At 40.5% G+C, this 21743-nt stretch overlaps 1 protein-coding gene across 8 annotated transcripts in view; it reads right to left on the bottom strand.

Annotated features, from left to right (window-relative positions):
• Positions 1 to 640: 640 nt before the first annotated feature.
• Positions 641 to 21743, bottom strand: part of LOC126044974 (melanopsin-like) — a 49245-nt gene continuing 28142 nt past the window's right edge. For 7 of the 8 annotated variants that reach the window (XM_049815446.1, XM_049815444.1, XM_049815442.1 and 4 more), the window contains 7 exons: positions 21551 to 21722; positions 19765 to 19920; positions 18527 to 18634; positions 12562 to 12736; positions 10287 to 10373; positions 8443 to 8592; positions 641 to 4168 (listed from right to left, as the gene is read on the bottom strand). In XM_049815446.1, coding sequence (XP_049671403.1) covers positions 3779 to 4168; positions 8443 to 8592; positions 10287 to 10373; positions 12562 to 12736; positions 18527 to 18634; positions 19765 to 19920; positions 21551 to 21722 — 1238 coding nt within the window. In that variant the 3' untranslated portion in view covers positions 641 to 3778. Of the gene's footprint in view, positions 4169 to 7879; positions 7967 to 8442; positions 8593 to 10286; positions 10374 to 12561; positions 12737 to 18526; positions 18635 to 19764; positions 19921 to 21550; positions 21723 to 21743 lie in introns of all 8 variants that reach the window. The other variant, XR_007507861.1, reaches the window with a different exon arrangement.

Below are 21743 nucleotides of genomic sequence, written 5' to 3'. Positions count from 1 at the left end.
TTAAGATTCAAGTAAGTACTTTTTTTCTTCTTTTTTGAAACCTTGAAACCTAACCATTGATTTAGCTATATAAAAAAAAATTCATTGTCCATGGTAAAAGAAAATGTTTACACTTGTGATCTGAATTTTCTTACACTCATGAAAACTGGAACACATCCTGTAACTGTGCTATACAAAAATTTAGCAGAAACAAATGATTGCTGGTTAACTGTCATTCGGATTTAGGACAAAGATTACAGACTACTGTCACACCTCTAATGTATTGACTTTGGTTAATTTTTTTCAATTTTGTTCGCCTGATTCCTGACTTCCCAGTTGAAGTCATCGTACTTCAAAAGTTGCTGAGCAACTTCAGGTTTTACCAAGTCAGTGAACTCTAATTTTAGATGCTTTGCACTCAAGTAGGCAAGCGCTTGGTTGCACGTGAGCAGTATAAATGATTTGAAAGGAGCTGCTTATGTAAATAAAGTTATATATGTACCTTTACTATTCACTGGATCGGAGCGCTGGTTTTAAAAGCTTTGACTCAACTTTTTTGTTCCTCCCCTTGGCTCCTGAAATTAATGATTAAATAGGAAAAACAAACAATGGATAGTTTAGTTTAACTCCTAATAATTTTTTATTCCATTTGAGTGAACCAATACATTCCTTTGTGAAATGAGAAGCAACAGTTAAAATTGTACATTTTTATGTGCCATCTATTCTAATGTGGCAACAGAGAAGTTTACAAAATTTTACTGCATTGCGGCAGTCAATTTAAGACTCATTTACTCTGTGACTGATGTTTCTGCAAAAATCTCACAGTGATTGTAATAAGTCTATCTGATATTTCATACAACTGTAGGTTTTATCTCTCTACTGTTATATCATTTGGCATTCTAGCCTACATCAGTTGAAATAAACAGTAATCTTGACATTAGCTTCAGAAGCAATGGTACTAATAGTATAAGAGATTAACAGTATAAAAATGAAACACTTCTTTGCACATACCCTCAAGCCCACTAGTTTTCTGAGACACTTCATTAGTACCAGCACATATGCAAGAGATCACTGGAAAGTCATCTAGTAGGCTAACTGCAAAAATTTGTCTGGATACGGAGGAGTTTGTTGACTGTTACTTTAGGTCTTACTTTCTTCATCCTGTCGGAAACTATGGCAATATCCTGCCTACAGTCTTACCAGTACAAGTCTGTCAACATCTGAGTGTAAAATCTGCTCCGGGGCACGTTTTTATATCTTGGAACATGAAATACATTTTCTTTTTGTTATTTAGAGTAATTAAAACAGTAAAAGTCAGGTGTAAGACTTGGAAGCTTTGTAAGAACACTTGCTTCCCAACATCTGGCTCAAGAAGAAAGGAGATACAGCAGCTAAGGATATTAAATGCAAGAAGAAATAAGGTCACTGACTGCACAGTTGACGTAGGAAAAAAAACAAATCAGAGAGGACAGGTTCAGCAAAAAAAATGAAAGGACTCAGAGATGGCAGGACAGCATGTTTAGCCTAGGATTAAGTCTCCCCCATTTTCCATGAATGTTGTATTTAATTAACATTTGATTACTCACGGTGGCCAAAACCATGCGCTGGATGAAAGCCCAGCACTGAGGAGGTGCAGACGAGCACGTCCCCACCCCAGCCCCCAGCAGCTGCCCCACGCTGCCTGCTCACAGCACCAGCCCTCACATGGAGGAATTGCCTTTGGAAAGGCTGAGCTGATTGCAGACGACCTTGGCATGATTCCTGGACCCAGTAGGCCAGTGCCAGTGGGCACAGCCTTCGTCAGCCCTGCTGCAGGTACCGCAGCGTGGTGCTTGCCCCGGCTGAGCCCTGGCCCCTTGCACCACGAACCAGGGCTGCATGCAGGCAACTGCATGCACGGTGAGGCTCCGCCACCCTTGTCCCCTCTTCCCTACAAGGTAAGGAGGTGTGTTGGCCTCATTTCTGATGAGGTTCTCTAGATAGCAGAGGACCTCAAATAGCAGCAGCATTAAGAGTGTTAACATTGCAACAGGCAGCCTGTCTCAGCAATGACCTCTGTAACCCACCAGTGTTTGTAGTTTTTTTTCCTAAAAAGAGCACAGCCTATACCAAAAGCAAGTGTCTCGGTCCTCTCGAAGGTCTGCTGTGCTGACACCCTGCAAAGCCTCAGGTCTGTGAGTTTGGAGGCATTCCTCTCTCTCCTGCCCTGCTTTGGGTTTTAGTTTGTTCTTTAGTGGTGTTTCTGTCTAGCTAGTTGCAAGCAAGATTTGTGTTATCTTCTTTTGTAATAAAAAATAATTTAAAAAAAATAGTTCTATGCTTTCCACCTTTCCATCTGTTTTTTGCATCAGGAGAACAGGAAAAGAGAAATTACTTCTCAAGACCAGCCAGCATACACAAAACTTGGAAACGTTCTTAGTGGTCTCTGCACAATCTAGGATACAGTCAAGGGACTAACCCGAGACTATGAGCATAAACTCTCACTCTCTTGTTGGATGTCTGAATGCTACTAGACTCACTGGACCAAATATTTGCACTATTATATCCAGAGAAATGCCTGCTTTCTACTAAGGTATTACTGATATTATATGGAGAACCATATAGTTCAACTTGTCTACTTTTGAAAGTCAGAGACTGAATGGGAAGGTGTGGAGAACATGTTATAGAAAGGGAAAATGAGTAACGAAAGGAAGAATGCAGTTAGAAATAAAATACTAGGAGGGTCTTGTGAGCCTGAGCCATAATGTGAAGCACAGATAAAATAAGCACAATCAGTAACCACAGATAATGATGTGACTGCAGATTCTCTAGCAAACAGCACAGTACTGTCGAGTTTTCTCCCCGAGATGATGTTTTAACCACCCTGAAGGCCTCTGGTAAGTGACCTATAGGAGAATACATCTGCTGAGTCATTTTAGAGGAGGAGAGGAGAAGAATCTCCTCTGAAAAAATATGGGATATATAGCAGCCAAGGCTTTATTTTTATCAATGACTTATCAAGCCAGCTATGAACATTCACCCTTTTAATCACAGACTTCTTAGGACCCATACATATTTAATCAAGACTGTAACTCTGAAGGTGCCCTAAATGCTTCTACAGGTAGTAGTGTATGTTTTAGCATATAGCACCTTGCATTTCAACATTCAGGTGATCGTGCTAATGCTGAGGTAAAATCCAGACTTCTAGCACTAAATTTTAAAAGCAAGCAGTCACTTCCCAGTCACACCATCAGTTTGTTTATTTACATTTAGCAAGCTGCCTATTGAAAAAAAACCCAAAATAAAACAAAACCAATGCTGCAAATAATTTGATTAAAAGGTAGATCAGATCATCTAGCTGTCTGCATTACCACTGGGGCTGGTGGAAGCCGTGGTCTCATGGTGCTTCCCCTCACTGTCCAGAAGAGAGCTGCCAAAACAGTAATGCTGTTTCATGCACAGGTAGCAGAAAGATTCAAGCAGCTGCCCCTGCTCTCGCTCAGTCATTTTTCTTTCTGCTGGCACCTCTATCTGTGGTTACAAATCAGGGCCCCACGAAGCAGGCGGCCGACTTGACCGATGCTACTCGATCATGCTGCCAGATCTTCCACTGCTCATTTCCTGCAGCACAATCTGAAAGAAAGCCTGTTTCCACGGCTGAGCTGGTCTGGACAAAGATAAATCTGAAGGCTGCCTAGTGACTACTGTATAAACATACAAAAAGTCTGATGAGCTAACCTACAAGGCTTTGGTTATTTGGTATAATTAAGTGGAGAAGATGCCAAGAAAATAATTACCGGAAAGTTTTCTTTTGACAAACTTATGATAGAAATTTCTCAACAGCTTCAAGGAACTCCATGGATGAGCTAAGCCCTTCCAAGTCCAGCAGATTGCCCCTTTTGTCATGAAAGTGGAATAATTCAGTCTCCTCCTCTTCCAGCTCCTCTCGAAATAGGTTGGTCTCTGAGGTAGGAATGATAATGATGCGAGGGACTGTATTGCTAATGACAGAGCCCAGGACTCCATTAACCTGACTTTCTTGAGTTGCCATCTGTGAAGTACCTGAGTCTCCTCCTCTGCTGACACTGCTGCTATTCAAACCAACAGGCAGAGAAGCTGCTCTTAGGGAGCTGGTCACGAGTGTTGCAGGGGGACTGTGTAGGACTGGCCGACCAAGCACCTTCTCCAAACAGCTGGAGGAGAGTGAAACCTGGAGTGGAGACATAAGCTTTAGTATCGTCATATAGCATATGACTGTGGAAACCAGTATTTGAAATATTCATTACCACTAGTCGCTATTTGAGTCACCAGTCATATTTTCTAAACACTTGAATCATTAGCTAGAAAGAGGGAAAATCATGATGTGTTAACATCTACAGCTTGGAAAGCAGGATGTTAAATGAAGCAAAAGAAGGTAAGCTCAAATGTCAGCAGAAACCAAAAAGAAGAAAAGCCTATTCCTATATCTGACTTACGTTTTAAAAAAAAGTTTCTTCATTTTTTATACATCTCAAGGTACTGGATAATTGTACTTCTCTCTCTCTCTCATGGAAGAGAGCTCAGATAAGGCTCAAGCACAGTGTATTCTTTATTTCCCTCAAGTTTCATCATACTTGTGACAACCTCTATCATGGTGTCCCCAAATAGCTCCTGGCACTGCCTCGGGACAGTTAGTGGCTTTGCATTCATACATTGGACTGTACTTCCACCAACAAAGAAGGGAAAAACAGTGACTGTGATTTTGCTTTTCTAATCATTTCTCATCTGCCTATTTTGAGAGAACTCTAATTTCTAACTTGGCCCTGATGGCAACTCCCCTGTGACCTTTCCGTAACTCTTCATGCACAGTATGCAAATCCAGAGTAAACTAAGTAAGCTTTGAAAGTGCTAGTTAATATTTAAATACACTGGTAACAGGAGGCATAAGTGATCAGTTTTGGCTTGCTTTAGAAAATGACAGTTAAGGTTACAAAATTACTGTGCCAGGTATAGAGAGAAGTTAGAAGTCCCTCCTTCCTGGAGAAAATCAATATTTAAAGTAAAATGCAGTTTTTACTTCATTAGTATGTGAATTCCCATGAAGCCTAATGGAATTCAGAGTACAACTAAGTTTTACTCAGATTGCTATAAAGTCTCTTTCAGAGTTATAGTTCTATTTATTTCTTTTAATACTGTTGTAAAGCATATTAATTAACCATATTAAGTCTCTTCATAACTTGAGCTTCCCACAGTAGTTTTGTAAATTTTTTCCTCTATTGCAGGTATTCCTGTTCTAGTCATAAACCTCATTAATTCAACTTTAGTCTTCTTCAAGCATTCAGGCATGTAATTCCCATGAATTTATAGGGGTTTGGTGTTGAAACATCTTTTAAAAATGTTAGATCAGTTTCTAGTATGATTACAGCCCAGCAGGGGCTGTAATCTTGGCCCCCTTTGTCTCCACCTATTCCATGGCCTGTGATGCTGCCTTTACACTGACAAACTAAATGGTTCCTTAAATCAAAAAGGGGAGGCTTTTGCTTTCTTTTGTTTGTTTTTATTTCTTAAGATTTAGGGATCATCATCTCATTCTTAGCAAGTAATTTGGTGGATATGTTACTGCAGAGCATAGGTCTAGTCTGATTTTACAGAGAGAAAACCAAATGAATGCATTTGTTTTTTCATACAAATTCTGTTGTTTTTTTAAAAAAACCCAACACAACAGCATCTTTAGTCCCTCTCTCTCCCCCTCTGCCTCTCTGTCAGTTTGGGTTTAAAATTAGGTACTGATATATACTGAAGCATTGTGTAATTCTACTCCAGAAGCAGGAACCATTCAGCAATGCCTGTTGATAACAATTTCTCCAGCTGCTGTACCTACCCAAGTGGAGGAAAGCACAATGTGCTAAAAAAAATGGTTTAAATCAACCTGACAGAGAAGAAAAGGCCATTCTTCCAAATCAAAGATAACAATAGAATGAAAAAACCCAAACCAAAACCAAAACCCACTCCTTCCTGCTTCAAGTGCTGTTTTCACTGCAGCAGAAGGATGGGTTTCTTCTTGATATGGCTTAGTGGGCAGGATACCACTTCCAAGGTTTTTTTAATAGTTTTCATGCCAGATAATTCCCTTGACACAAAACCTGGATGCACAGACCACAACTGGCAACTCTCCTTTGAAATCAAGTATCCAAACCTATCTTGTCCTTATAATACATGACTGCTTTTTTTCATGCTTCCAAAACGGCCTCTTCACTGCCATACCAGGTTTCCAGGTGTCAGTCTACATCAAGTCTGTTACCATCCTAACTAACTGCAATAAGTCATGGGGATGGATCATATCTTTGTGGCAGCACAGAAAACAGTCCCGTGTGCTCTTATGCTCTGGAAAGCACCAAGCCCAGGGCACTGATTGGCTTTTTTACTTTCTCTTGAGGGGTGCCTTTTCTTTTTTGACAACCCATCTGCAACTGGACATTAAGAAGTCTTGATCTCAGTCAGTGAAAAGAACTCAGAAGTACATAAATTTTTTAGATGTTGCTGAGATGGTCTTCTTAAAGAAAACAAAGGAAGTGTAAGATTCTTTTCCTAAAAAAAATATTATATTTTCTTAAATCAAAAAGTTAGGTGACCCTTCACCAAATTCACACTTGTATTTCCATAATTGAGCATTTTTGGAAGTGCTATAATTGGAATTCAGTCATAGACAATCCAGTCATGCTATTAAAACCTTGAAATAAATCTCTAAAAATGCAGCAGGGTTTCTTTAGGGTTGGTTGGGGTTTTTTAAGGGTAAATGGGTGCCCTCATAGTGAAACGCTCTAAATGAGCTTGGCAAAAAAATATTTATTCTGATAGAATGAATATTGATGCATTGTGTTTAGCTAAGACACAAAGAACCTTCACACCACACAGCAATCTTTGCTGAAAATATTGAGGAAATCAAATGAGGCTTTGAACGTTCAATGTAAATAAACTCCACACATCTCAGTGAACACCACTGAAAGCCTCAGCATGAAGGTACTCTGTTTAAAGGTCATTTATCAAAATAGTCCGACAGATGCCTTTCAAAGACAAAGTATAGCACCTGAGCCTTCTTGTGGGCTATGCAGTTGCTAGATTCCAGAATACAGGAATATTTATTTAATTACTGAACACTTTTATGCAGACCACCTCATATTTATTTTCCCTCTCGTTCCTTGTGAGACTGGAGTGGTTCTCTAGAACCTGGAGACAATCTCTTGTCTTTGCCACTTGCCTACAACCTTGAACACACTGGGCTACTGATGGAGAGCAGTGGAGGTGGGCAGTAGATTTGAGCCCATGTTGCCTTCCACCACATTTGAAGGCATTGTCTTTCCATCAATACTATTCACAACAGTTAGAGGAAAAGAGTTTCTTTTCAGGGTTTCTCAGGACTTGATCTTAAAAAGACACCTGAAGTAAGACAGGGCAGATGCATGCAGGAACCAGGTCATGGGATGGCTGGAAACTTCCAGAACAGCTCCTGCTTTAAACTATGCTGTCTCTAGACAATTAGCCTCAGAGCTGGAAGGGAGTACAGGGGACAGAAGCAGATGTTGTAGCTGCCCAAGGCGTGGGCCCAAGAGCAAGTAGTTGCCCAAGAGCAACCCCATGAAAGGGTGCCTCCATCAAAAAGTGGCTGCTACTCAGCCCAGCCACAGGCAGGGGATAGTAAGCCTATGTCTGTCTTTTCTGGAAAATGCAGCACTGATATATGCTTGATGTTGTGCCACCCGTACAAATACTTGTTTTGAAACTGGTGTTATGGTTCTGGCAGAAGCTGACTCATGGGTGACCTACTGCTCCCATCCTCAGCAGTTCCTCAGGGAACAGGGTGCTCCTCAACAGCATGACACCAAACCTCAGCAGTTTGGGCAACAAGTGTGATGCATCCATAGAAGATGCTCTGATTACTCACCGTTTCCTCTTTCAGTGAGGGAAGGGTGGCAGCTGCCAGACTCTCCCACCCTTAGGGAGAAATGGGAGTTTCTTTCTTGTCTTCCCCCTCAACAAAAATAAAACATTTTAATGTACACTGAAAAGAAGAAAAAGAGTGGCTTCTATCATGTCAAAGTCTGTTTTGCAGCCCTGACTTTGTAATAAAAGGCTGCCACAATGTGGACACAAGGGTTAAGATGGGAGAAACCAAAGCTAGGGTAGATAAACAGGCAAAGAAGTCAGCTTCTTATATTTGATGCTACTGACTGGGCTTTAATGCAGCTTTAGAGCTATGAGCGGATGCTGGCTTTCCAAAAGCAGACAACGTCAGTGAAAAAAAAGTTAAGAAGGCATTATTGGCATTCTCATTAGTCACAAAAAAAGAAATAATATTAAGGATGAAGAGGACATTGGAATCAGTATAAATAAAGCCTACAGATGAAACAGATGGGTATAAAAGCTGAATTATTATTCCAGAGATTAAGTACTGTAGCAAGATTAACATTTAAATGGAGAGTCCCCAGCAGAGACTGTTTTCCTTACCTTTTCTGCAGTTGCTGCATCACAACTGCAGGTCTTTGGGATCAGGTCTCTCTTCTCCTGTCTCAGACTTGTTGAGAAAGAATGACTTCGGTGAGGCTGCATTTTCTTATGAGGTGGCTGTACAGGGTCAAGCTCTACATCGCTCCAGGTCTAATCACAAATGATGAAGGATTTTAGACAGTTACATCCTTCCTCAAATTCTAAAAGGTCTCAAACTCTAGCAGAAACCATGCACGCATACAGAAAACTAAAGCTGTTCTAACACAGGTCTCGCACTCAAAACTCCCCTGCGGAGAGGCTTGATTTTTAATCTTGTCTTTACCCTGGACTTCTTTCCTGAACCAAAAAAAAAAAATCTTTGAAATAATGAAAAATTATTTAATCTCTTTTCACCAGGATGTTTTTCACCTTTTTTAATCTCATTGCTCGTGCTATGCTTATAGCTACATAGCACCTGAATTCTAAAGATGGGTGCAAGTACAACCAATCTGTTTAATATAGCTTATGGCATTCTGCGTGACCTCAGCTGGTACAAAACTATGGACATGGACAGGTCCAAAACCATGTTTGTATACATCCCAGCTGGATAGCCAGAACACCCAGGTCTTCTCAAGCCCCATGAACTTGCTGTTTCTCTGAACCATCATTAGCAGATCGGAGGCAACGGGTGGGCTCTGTGCCAATGATCTAAGAGCATGCCAGTAATGGAGTACAATCATGACATTGCAGCCATGCTGTTCCATTTACAGGCTTGGGCAGAGGCCATCCATCATCCCTAACTTCGTGGTGACTTTTTGATTGAGTATCAATGATGAGATCATTCCACTATTTTCCACACCAGCTTTAAGATACAGATCGATAGGTAGGTAGGTAGGTAGATAGATAGGGCTCCACACAAGTGGGAAGCTAGTGCATAATTCCACTGCATCACCTTGCTCATACATCTATGTATTGACACCTGTTTATTTCTCCTCCCTTACAGAATCAAACTGTAAATACAACTTTATATGACTCATGAATATGTTGGCTCCCTACACTAATACGTACGCAACACACAGAGGAAAGTGTTGGTGGCAACAGCTGCGTCTTCTACAGTGTTGCTGGTGTCATTCCTGTCTGTCAATACTTTATTGGAGCATTCCAAAATTTCACTCAGTCCTGCTGTCATGCAAAAGTCGTTGAGCTTAGCTTTTATTTCAGCAGCTGCTGTTTCAGCTAAAATCTGTACAGCTGCACTGAGCTGTCAGTTGCCCCAAGGGCAATTACCTTTGGCTGCATCAACTCAGCACAACACAGTGCTGCGCATCGCTAACAGCAGGTGTTTATTTGAGACTCCTAAGCCAAAGTTGTGCCAAAGGCTGAAGCCTCCTACACACATTATCCCATCCCTTTAAACAGCAACCCCAGCCAAACCTGCTAACCCCAATGAACCAAAACCAAGTAGTGACCAACAGTGAAGAACAGAAAACTTCTTGGATCAGGGTGGGCGATCCAGCTGAAATTACCTCATTTGACATCAAACAAAGGGTTAATGGAGAGAGAATTTAGGAACAAACTTTAAGTCAAGGAAAATTAAAATGTAAAAGGGGAAAAAAATGCTGGAAATAAGTAAATGAGGAGCCTTCCTGTTTTCAACTATGTCAACACATTTCCATGTTGCTACACGTGCTATCTACAACCAGTGAATGCAGCACAAGTGTAAGCACACAAGTAGTCCTCATGATCTCAAGGAAGATACAGATACGTGTGGGTGCTCTGTTTACTCAAGCTGTTAAGCAATCCCAAACAAAATATAGTCTTTTTTTTTTTTTATGATAGGATATTGGCATGTTGCATATACTAACCTCATATTGCAAAGATAATCTGGGTATTTTGGAGTTTATGAAATCATCACAGTTGATACTCTTTTGCATCATTGTGTAATCAGTGGTCTGTGAATGGAATTAAATCAGCAAGATAGATGATCTCATTTTCATTTACATTGCAACAGAAATATTTATGCATTTGTTTATATCTTCAAGAGCCAAGAAAAATGCTAAATTTCATAGCACGTACAAAGTGAGTCATTCTTTTATTCTATCTATCTCATTAAGGTCTTTTGCCCTAATATAGCAGCAACCAGATAAAAATGAAAGTGTTCTCCATGCCCTGAAGACTATGAGACTCTAGGCAAGCAAATTTGGGGATCCTTGTGCTATGCAGTGTGGTACAGTAGTGTCACACTCCAAAAGAGTCCCATCACACTTCAAACTCACTTGGGCTCAAATCTGAGCAACAGTACACAAAAAAACCCATTTTTTTGCCTAGGCTAATAGAGGCCTTTCACTCTTCTATTTATTGTTTCAATTTAAAAGAAATTTTGTGGTATACACATGAAACACTATAGAAAAATCTTGTCACTTCTAGACCAGGTCTCTCCTGAGAAGTAGCTTGTCCATTGCACGGTATTCAAACACCTTCTAACTTTGAATGACAAAATGTGCCCCATTTAAGAGAGCTCGTGATCTTTAATTATCATCATTACTACCTGTCTGTAACACAGTAACCTGTGGGCTGTTTAGTGATAGCTGGGAATGCTGCTGGGGTATGCGATATACAGTCACAAAGTAGAAGAGGATCCTTGTCCCCAAACAGTTCACAACTTCACAAGCTGTACAGCACTTTATCCACATAAAGTGCAATTAGTCGTTTTAACTGCAAGCCTACCTGATGCAGCTGTATGGTTAATGTGCAAGAGAGGCAGCAGCATGGACTGCAAAGTAACCTTTCTTTTGTAACGGGATAGATTTGGTTTCATTAGGGCTCGGGCAGTGAGCCTTCCCCTCAGGCACTTAAAGTGGTTTTTTTGTTCTGATTTTTGATTTCACAGCCAGGCGGCCTGAATTTCTTATCAGTACCCTGCTAGCATTGGCTGGGTCTCCTTGGTTTCCCAGCAAATGGTGCATTTTTTGCTCAGGTGCGTTTGCTTTACTGTCTGTCTGCCATGAAAGAGTTCAGAAATCTCCCTGGTGCTGTTACCCGAAAGGAACGCTTTCCGGTCTTGTGCAGAATGATCTTGTTCGAGAATGGGGCACTGTTCATGCTGGTTTTCCTGCTGGTCCTAGGTCCATTCCCTAATCAAGAACCTCAGTCTTCCCCAAAATACTCAACCTAGTTACAGTCTCACTGAAATCCAGCTCCGCGGCCTGACTCTCAGCAACAGCACCCAGAAAGCAGCAGCCTGCAGGCCACAGCATGCAAACAACCGGGCCGCATCCTTGCTCAGACCGCTGCCACCTGGCTCAAGGGGAGAGCCAAGAGTTTGCCACTCAGCCTGTCACGGTGATTTATACCTTTGTGAAAGGTTACTGACCGCAGCCATTGCTCTGGGAGGCGGGTCCCCGGGAGGGCCTGCCCCAGCCTGGCCCCTGCCTCTGCCACGGCTGCCATCCCTCTCTGGGAGCCACCTTCCCGGCACCTCTGCGGGCAAGGTTGGCTTCTTGTGACTTAGAGAGACAGGCAAGGTCATGCCAAGAGGGGCTGTGAAGAATCCCAAGGGATCCTTTTATTTTTAACTCCCTCAGTCAGCAGCCTTACTGAGACTTGGGGTATGCTGCTCACAAAACACCCCACCCTTGCTCCAGGTGCAGGAGTCTTCCACTCCTTATGGTTAAAATCCAGGGAAACAAATAAAAAAGTCTCCTGTCCTACAGAAAATGGACATCCTTTAAAATAATAAGACAGCTTTTGGATAGGTTAGAAAATTTTGGGTGGGAGACTGTTTTCCTGTCCTCCAGCCCCCTCAGACACTGAATTATAGGAAGTGGTTGGTGATGTGGGGATTGCCTGACAATGGCTCTTTTTAATTCACATTAAAGACTTAACCTGCAAATCCGTAGTGCTAGTAAGCATCTGAACCATGCAGATATGCTGGCCTGGATGCTTTTTCTGATCAGAAATCATCACACATGAACTCCCAGAAAGGCTTGGCAGAAATGATCTCCCACGACCCAAAAAATTTAGCTACCCCACCCCCTTTTCCATTCTCTAATTTTGAATATGTATTTATAGAGCCACTTATCTGGGGAGTCAGAGAAACATTATACTCGCTGTCCTTCATGGAAACAAGGAAAGACTTACAGCTTCTCCAGTGGAAAGTGATGAAACACAAGTGCTCTTTGTCCTGCCAGCAAGAGTCTGATGGCTGGAGAGGGAGGTCCTGAATGATGACTCATTTATGGAGCCTCTCAGGAGGTCATTCTTCGATATTCGTATTAGGAACCTCAAGCAGGGAACAGCATTGTGGATGGTTTTTCTGAAGGAAAATGGGAGAAGAAAAAAAAACAACAAGTGGCACACTGATGACACGGCTTTGAAAATCATGTGGGGAAAGTACCGTCTCTTTCCATAACCTCGGCATGGCTTCTGTTTTGGTTGAGGAGATCTTAAAGACTACATGAAAACAGCATGGTATATCTAGTGGAAACTGCTGAAGAGGCTGAAAGGAAAATAGCAGGTGGCTTTAGGACCTTGTGTCAAACCATGTATGGAAGAGCTGCATGATAAGTAATAAGAATTGAAAATATCTTGAAGAGCATGATTGCTTCTAATGTAATTAAAAGATTAATGCAGAAATCTTTCAGGTTAGCTGGTATGAAGATCTTCACTGTGCAAAGGCACAGAATGAGAGGAAAAAAGGAAGGGGGAGGGGGCCAGGAGAATTAGACATTGTTATTTATTTGTATCATGGCAGCTCCTATCAACTCCTATCAGGAATTAACACTCCATACAAGCACGGAGGAGAAGGATGATCTAGGCCCCAAAGAACTTAAAACCTGCCTTATTCATTAAATAATAATCTCAGTCATGGTTGTATGAGTCTATTCCTCCTGGCCAAAGCCCTGGCCCTACATAGAGAAGAAGAGCCCAAGAGCCTCCCCTGCTCAATGCCAGCTGGCGTTGCTGTTTGCTGTTTGCCTAGGACTGGCAGGGCGATGCTAGCCAGAGCACTGCATTTGATATAACAACTCCCCAGTGCCTCCCAACCCATTATTTCAGCCCAACAGATGAAGCTAATACTGGCACAAAACTAAATGAACAATTCAAGAAGTGAGGCAGCAACAAGGCACGTGTAAAACAACTGATGCATAGGACTTACGGATCAGTGGAAGATGTTAATATATTGACTTTACACTGAGATGCAAGTCAAGTGGATGTATATTGTAAAACCTTTGCTTCTATAGTTACCGGGCTTGTTGAATAACTAGTACATTTTAAATCATCATTTCTACTCTCAGAAAAGATCACACATGTTAAAGTCTCAGAGATCTGATTCTGGGATCACAAGATGAGATCACTAGTTTGTCAATCCAAAAAAAGAGGAAGCTTTCTGCCTGCACCATCATTCCTGATTCTGCTGAGATGCCTGTTAGTGAGCTGTCAGAGCCCCACTGAGGTGCTTGGGGGTGCAGGAGGCTGCCTACATGCTCCTGGATAAAAAGGAAGAGCTAATGTTGTGTAGAAAATAAAAAATTTTGAGAATCAGAAAGGGTTTACAGGACACAAGAAAATGCCAAGCCCCCATAAGTTCATTTTCATGTTGAAGATGTCAGGCTAGCGCTGAAAAAGCAGCTGCCAGCTTTTTTCCCCAGCTGAGAAGCTGAACCACTTCCCTCAGACATAGCTGTAGCTTTTGATGTCTGCCACAGCCTACCCGGGCCTGTAAACTATTCAATAACTTCAAGTTGGTGTAACATGTACCATCCTGTTTGTTAAGTGGGATTTCATACAGAGACCTCCTCACACCGGACATTCAGGAAGTGTATGTCTGATGGTCAATTTTCATGGACAACATAAGAACATTTTGATGTCTTGAGGGACCAGAGTCTCAATTTTACTAATATTTGGGAGGGCTGTTGAGGGATATTTTGTGGGCTGGGATGAACGTACAGATTTTGAACGGAGTTTTAATACTGTAGGTGTGAAACACAAAATAGGTATAAACTGAGGTGCTTATTTAATGATGTTTTTATAATTCTCTGAAATAAGACAGTCACCCAAAGTCAAATATGTAGTAATTGCAAACAAATTTTTGAGAAAATACTGCAAATCAAAATTATTCATGATTATTCAGTTATTTCTGATGCAGTAGTTTTGAATGAATGATTTCTGTATAATTGTGCTTCACTTGGGAGCAAATTGGAAACATGGAGATGTAGAATTTCCCCATTTGTTATGAACAAATGATTACAAAACCTAAAACTTCCAAAATCTAAGGAAGTTTCTGCAATAACTTTAACACAGCCAAGTGACGTTCTGTCACATACAGGTTGTTAAGGGAGTGCAAACTTTCTTCCCCCACAAAACAGCATTTCATGAATTAAAACTGCATACATTTCCTTACTTACATTTGTTACTTCCAGTGATACCTACCAGGGAGAGAAGTGTTTTTCTCCTCTATAGGGGTGTGGAGTGGGTGAGCAGGGGTGTATATAACAATTAACCTCTCAGACCAGTTCTTAAAAGCCAAGTGCTAACACAAAGGTCACTCTTACATTTTCAGTTACCTTCATTGTAATGTACTTTCATGTGTAATGTACTTTCATTGCTTAAGGTAAGGAAACCCCACAAAAAGACTTGTTTGATTCGTTGCATTGTTACGATGCAGTGACAGCAATTCTCTGTGAAAAAAAAGCATCTTGTATTGGTAGTGGTACATCATGGGTTTGAGCCATATCTGAACTCTTTGGATCCTGATTTCTAGATGCCTCTTTCTAGAAAGATTTGGAAAATAACTTAGATTTATCTCAGTTCAGTAGTTCCAATACAAAATGGCTACTCGTCCCCTGCCCAAATCCGTAAGTCTTCGGTGTGAACAGACGGGCCCATTTATCCATCATTGGATAAATTACCTTCAAGGCATAATGTGAATTATTAGAAGATTTGGAAATTATCCAGAAACCCTGATCTTTGCATTCATATTCATTATTCACTGTTCAAGCAAAATTGGTTCTGCCAATATATTTTCACTAGCTGACTTGCTGGTGTACGGTAGCTGCTTTTTCAGTTTTAAAATTGCATGTTTGATTCATCACGAGGGACCCAACATTACTTCTTTTCATGGCTGGATGACTCCCAAGTCTATGAAAGGTCTTCACAACAACTCCATAAACACTTCTCTTGTTGATATGTCTAGAAATACAAATTAGGAAGCAAGGGAAAAAATAAAACAAAACACTTCTTAAGACAGTGTCTGAAATCCTGATGTGGACTCAGAAAAGCCGATGCTGGTAGGAAAAAGACTAATTGAAGCAGTACACTATATAGTATCTGCTTTGAAAACACTCACTTGACCTTGCAAAAATAATATAAGGAATCACTGAACACAATAGCTTTGGATCAGAAAAAAAATACCAGGTTCATAATGTGTCAGCCAGCCATGCTAAACTTCTCATTCAACTTCTGCAAGCCATCAGAGACTAGAAATTCTCCTATTCTAAACTAAAATGCTCTGCAAACTTCAAAAAATAAGACAGACTCAGGTTTTTGGAAGATGCAAAATGATATTAGTTACGATAGCAGACATTTTCAAACAAAATCTATAGTTTCACCATTTCTGGGTGTATTTCCACCAGCCTTCTGAGAAACTTTAACTGTTCTTACAACCACACTGTCATTCTTCAGACATTCAAAACAATGAACTCGATTTCCAGCTCCAAAATCCTAGCTTTCAGTCAATATAACTTAGCAGCTTTTCCACTTCTTGGATGAGACAAACCTCATGCCAACAACTAACCCTGCCATCTAGTGGCATTTGTACATTTATCATGTTTATCAACATGGCATCCCTGTGTTTCATCAGAACTTTTGACGCAGCATTCCTTTGTGGTAGATACACTTTGAAAGATTTGCAGAAAAACCTAGAGATAGGCTGAATAGCAGTTCTGTTACAAGCATTTTTCTGTTTATATTATAAGTATTTTTTCACTTCCAATGTTTCAAAAACACTTCACGTACATCTACAGGAGGAATCACAAGCTCTGAGCTATATCTTCTCTGTGAGGTATAGCTTCTTCTGAGTACACTGCTGTAAGCATAAAGGTGAAAAAAAAATATTTAGAAGCCCACCTAATGCTGGAGATAGGGCTGAGAACACAATGGAATTGTATCCCTTTCCTTACGATATACAAACAAAAAACTCAAGAAACAAACACCCCAAAACTAATTTTGCTGGATTTTTGGAAACCAAGTATTTTAGAAGTTTTAACAGAAGTGACTTACTTTGCCAATACTTGAACATGTTTTCTCAGCTGAAGCTGAAAGGACATTTCTAAATAAAATGTTGACTTCAAAAAAGAAGTTTTAGCTTGCATATTGTCTGGGAAATGCAGGGTAAGTTTATCCGTGTCTGAAACCATTCAGCAGAACACCATGCCATCTTATTCCCTTGATAAAGTACTTTGTAACTCCTTTTATGACCACACAACTGAAGATACAATCATTTTTGTTGTGTCCATACTATGCTTGCCTCCAGGTCGTAGCTAGCTCAAAGAGCAGGTAACCTTTCTGAAATGCAAGGTGGTTACTTCTCATGCTTTTCCTAAATGTTGGGGAAGGCTGAGCTGGTCTCTGGAGACCAATTGGGATGCTCTAGAGAAGTTATTAAAGGAGATTATAATGGACCTTCTTCTGCAAAAGGAAAGATTTCTGATCCTCTGGAGGAGTGTCTTTTATGGTATATTAAATTATCATTCACCTCATCTTATAGGTTTCAGAGCGACAGCATGGAAATCTTTTTTTACAATGCATTGTTACCTTTCTAATCATCTACTCTGTGAGAACAAGTTATCTTTATACTATCTATCCCTTACCTTACTGCAGTCAGAGGGCCTGGATAAAAACTGGAATTCATACCTTTCAGCTCAGAAATTTATTCACTGGCTGTGAGAGGCTTGAGAAGGAAACAAAAAGGCAAGAAAAGTTGGCTAACCATGCAGGTTATTGAGATTGAATAGTGTTTGAGTATTTGTCAGTGAAATTGTGCTGGGTTGGCACAGTGTTCTGTTTTAAAATATACAGTAATTGATATCTGTGATAATAAGTAGAATTATAGTATAATTTGCTTATGAAGTCATAGGTTCAGAAATATTTCATATCTGCAAAAAAACCCTGAATTGTTTCACAGAAGTTATCACCATTACATTTTGCGCATTGAACCCCATTAGTGTAGTGTAAAACTTTCTTTTTTTTTTTTTTTTTGTCACAGCTAATATTTTTGAAAAAGGTAAAGAATAGAACTCCTTTTCCTAAAACAACTAAATGAAACACATACGAAGACAGCCTTCAGAAGAGATTTCCTTCCACAAAGTAGAGTATTTCAGAAATGTCTGCTCTATTTTTTCAAGGTAAAAACTTTTTAATCAAAGTTAGCAGCCTGCATATTTTCAGTATTTTCAGCATATTTGGAAAATTTTCTTATTTGCAGGGAGCTCTGCCTGGATTACCAGCTTCCTACAGCTCTCACCTTGCACAGAACTTCTATGAAAATGCTGTTTGCTTCTTACAGAGGTTCTCCCAAAGACCAGCAACTTCTTTACATTAGTACTGAAGTTGGTGTACAGAGAATAGCTTAAGTACTTCAGAAAACTAAACCTCAAACATATGCATAGATAGCTTCTTATATTGGTGATGATGTCATTTTTGAGCCCTGCTGATTGGGACCTGTTATCTGGAGAGTGCTCTTTAGCAGCTGGCTCTGGTATGGCAAAAGATGACCCTGAGCATCACCGCCTCCTCCTGTGAGTCACGGTGCTGTGCAGCTCCACAGGACAGAGCAGGGTTGTGAGGGGGAGGAAAGGTGGAGGAAGGAACTGTTCTCCTCTGTTGGCCACATCTGGAGGCCACATCTGGAGCTCCATGTGCAGTCTGGGCTACCCTGTACCAGGTGGATGTGGTGCAGGGTCTGACCACACGGATCCCATCATGGGGTGGGCAGGGCGGGACCACGCACCCCATGGGGTGAGGCTGAGGGAATGAGGGTAGATCGTTCATTGTAAAAAACACTTTTACATGTACAGTTATACACATACCTATATGTTTACTGTACCTGTATCTTGGGTGAATTATTGCATATATGATGGGGTTGTAGATCGCAGAAGCTTTGGCAATAACTGCTGGCACAGATTTGGAATATGGTGTCAGGGTGTTACCTCGACTAAAACAAAGCAAAAATATTACACGCAGTTATGTCATGGATTAATACTAAATTTCTAAAACATATTAGTCTTTTTGACTGTTTTTATGCTGTTATCTCTTTATAAGAAATACCCCTGAAATGTTAATTCATTCAAATGCATTCTTTGCTCAGATGAAAGGCTTGCATTTGACAGTGTGTACTTGGTTTCATTCATTTGGAAAGGATGAAAGACATGCAAATAATTAGTTATCTATTTGAGGATGACCAGGAACAAAAAGAATCACCTTCCCTGTTTCTGCACTAGGCAAAAAAAACCAAACCCAAACCCACCAAAACAGCCCCTATTGTGACCATCTGGGAAAAGGGAATGGTGATAAAGAAGAAAACAGAATCAAAACTAAAACTCTTTCAACAGCAACACCTGTTGCACAGTAATGGGTGTCAATGACTCAGTTGCAAAAACTGCAGAAGGAAGAGAGAACTGGAAGTGGTTTGAAACCAATGTTCTCCTCTTGACTTTAAGCTCCCACAGTCAGGCACATGTGATCAATGTCAGTGCAGGATAATCACAATTAATAGCATAGAATCACAGAATGGTTTGGGTTGGAAGGGACCTTTAAAGATCATCTAGTCCAACCTCTCCGCCATGGGCAGGGACATCTTTCACTAGATGAGGTTGCTTAAAGCCCCGTCCAACCTGACCTTGAAATCAAGAACATGCACTGACAAGACAACAGGTCCCTTTGGAGTGGAGAGCAGTTGGAGGAAGAGAGGAGCTCAGGGGTGAGTATCAGGGAATATAACCTCTTTTCTGCCCTCTGTGAGAGGCAGCAGTGTATGGAGGAAGCTTCTTGAGAGAACAGGTATTAGGAGAGAAAAGAGGTAACTCCTCCAATTCATACAAAGAAAGTATCATGGGGGAGAAGAAACAACATGTACCAAAAAATGCAGGTAAAAAGTCATAGTAGTTTTAAAACACATAGAAAAATAATCCCTTTTCTGGCTTTATCCACAAGGATCTAGTGAAGAATGCAGTATCACCTCTTTTAAACCCTTTCAAAAAGGAGATCTTCTTCTTATGGGTGACAGTACTAATCATACTTCTATTTCAGACTAACCTATGCTCTTTGGATTATGTTTCCACTTACCCTGCCCAGGCAATCAAGGTGACACAAGCATACGGAGACCAGGACAAGACAAACACAATGATGACCACAAAAGCAATTTTTGCTAGTTTCCATTCATTCTTCATGGACTGAGAGAGGTAGGATTTCCGGCTGCAGGACCCCAGCTTTTGAACATCTCTGTGAGGGGAAAAAAATACAGATATGTCAGCAGGAGAGTGAAAAAGTGAGGTGCGACATCCCTAATACGTTCTCAGCAATATGCAAAATGAAGCAGATTTCATCTTTGCCTGCTCTAACTCTTCTGTCCTCTGATATTTAAAAACTCTAGAAGGTAATTAATATAGTAAAATGGTCCCAGGCATTCTGTCTGATCTTTGCTTGCCTGTGGGACTGAGCCAGAAGTCCTGAGACTGCAGCATGGGACTGCTGTGTCCTTATCCTAACACAAGGAGGGTTTCAGGTTGGGAAGGTGAAGAAATTGGTACCTTGCCCTTGCAGGGACATTTTTACTTCCCTGAAGATTTATTCACTGGAGAAGAGTATTTTCAGGGGGGACTACAACAGGCAGTCCTAATATTTTTGCCAAAAAAATGTCCCATCAAATTAACTTCTCACATCATACAAACACCCCACACTTTATTAAAAAAAATGGTTTTATATGGTTTAGCATTTTATATAGTTTAGCATAGAAATAACAATTTTTACATATCAATGTTGTTAAATGAAGATATTTTTCAGGCTGAAGACAGTAATTGCCAGCCAGTGGGGTAACAAACTGCTTCCTGGTGCACTGTGAACATATCCATAAAAAGAGTTTACTGTATTAGTGAGCAAAAGGCATAGAAAAATCATGTGGCCACTGTGCTTCATGGGTGTACAAGACACAATTGTTTTAAGTATGGATTCTTTGCTCCTTCGCTTGGTATCAAATATGCATACACAAAGCATGGTAAAAACCAAGACCAAGGCCAAAAGTTCAGTAAGAACTTCAATTTAGGCATACAGTTAAACATGCTTGCAAAAATTTAGCCTTGTGAAGCCAAGTGACTTCAATGAGTGCCTGCAGATAGGCGCAGAGAAAAGCCATCGGAGCTGATGACACTGCAAGCAGTGGGAAGGACTCACAAATCCAGCTAGTATTGGATCAGACCAAAGATAAGTTATGTGCTCATTAGGAGAAAAATAACTGGCCAAGTGAAGTTACTTTACAGATCTAACACTCTGATGGGTTTTTTATTTCAAATATAGACCAAGAATTTGGGGAGGGGGGTGGAAGAAGTGTCCTAACAAGCATAGCCAGATATTATGCATGCAGTTGTGATGCTTGAGTGAACCACAAGGTTTTCTGGGATGCCTGCCTTAAATAAAACTGTCAAAAAAATATGAGGACTGTTATGTTTACAGAGCAGCTCAAAGACAGATGATGCCCCCATTGTTACATGCTATTCATCATCCCTTGGGGCTGAAAACTGTGCTGGAATGCACAAGGACCATGTTCCTTGTATTGCAAGTCTGAAATACAACTAATCCAAACTATCAAATTATCTGATGTACTATTAGTTACCACACTTTGGGATAAGATTAGAACAACCAGAGACTTCTTTCCTTAATCCAAAATACATACGTCCATTCCAGTTTTGACATTGGCAAGAATATTTCCTCAGTTACAGCTGTTAATAATCTACCACTATTTCCAATTTCAATTCAGATTAATTTTTGATTCAGATTTTTCTGCAGCTAAAGAAATTGAGAAAATCTTCTCAATACAAGAAAAGGGAGATTTACTTATTTCAGCTATATTGCTTACCTGCCAGTACGTCTTATGGCCAGGAACATAAATAAATAACAATGGAATATTATTATCAGGGGAATAAAAAACACGCAGCAACATAAAATCATGGTGTAACTTCTGTTTGCAGGGGAGTAGGTTACATAGTCCCATGTACAGGATATCATCAAGCCCTCAGGCACGTAGGAACCTATGAAATACATGGAATACA

This window comes from Accipiter gentilis, chromosome 12, assembly GCF_929443795.1.
Source record: "Accipiter gentilis chromosome 12, bAccGen1.1, whole genome shotgun sequence".
Lineage (NCBI taxonomy): Eukaryota > Metazoa > Chordata > Aves > Accipitriformes > Accipitridae > Astur > Astur gentilis.
Note: the sequence above shows the minus strand (reverse complement) of the source record. Positions and strands in the feature narration are given on the sequence as shown.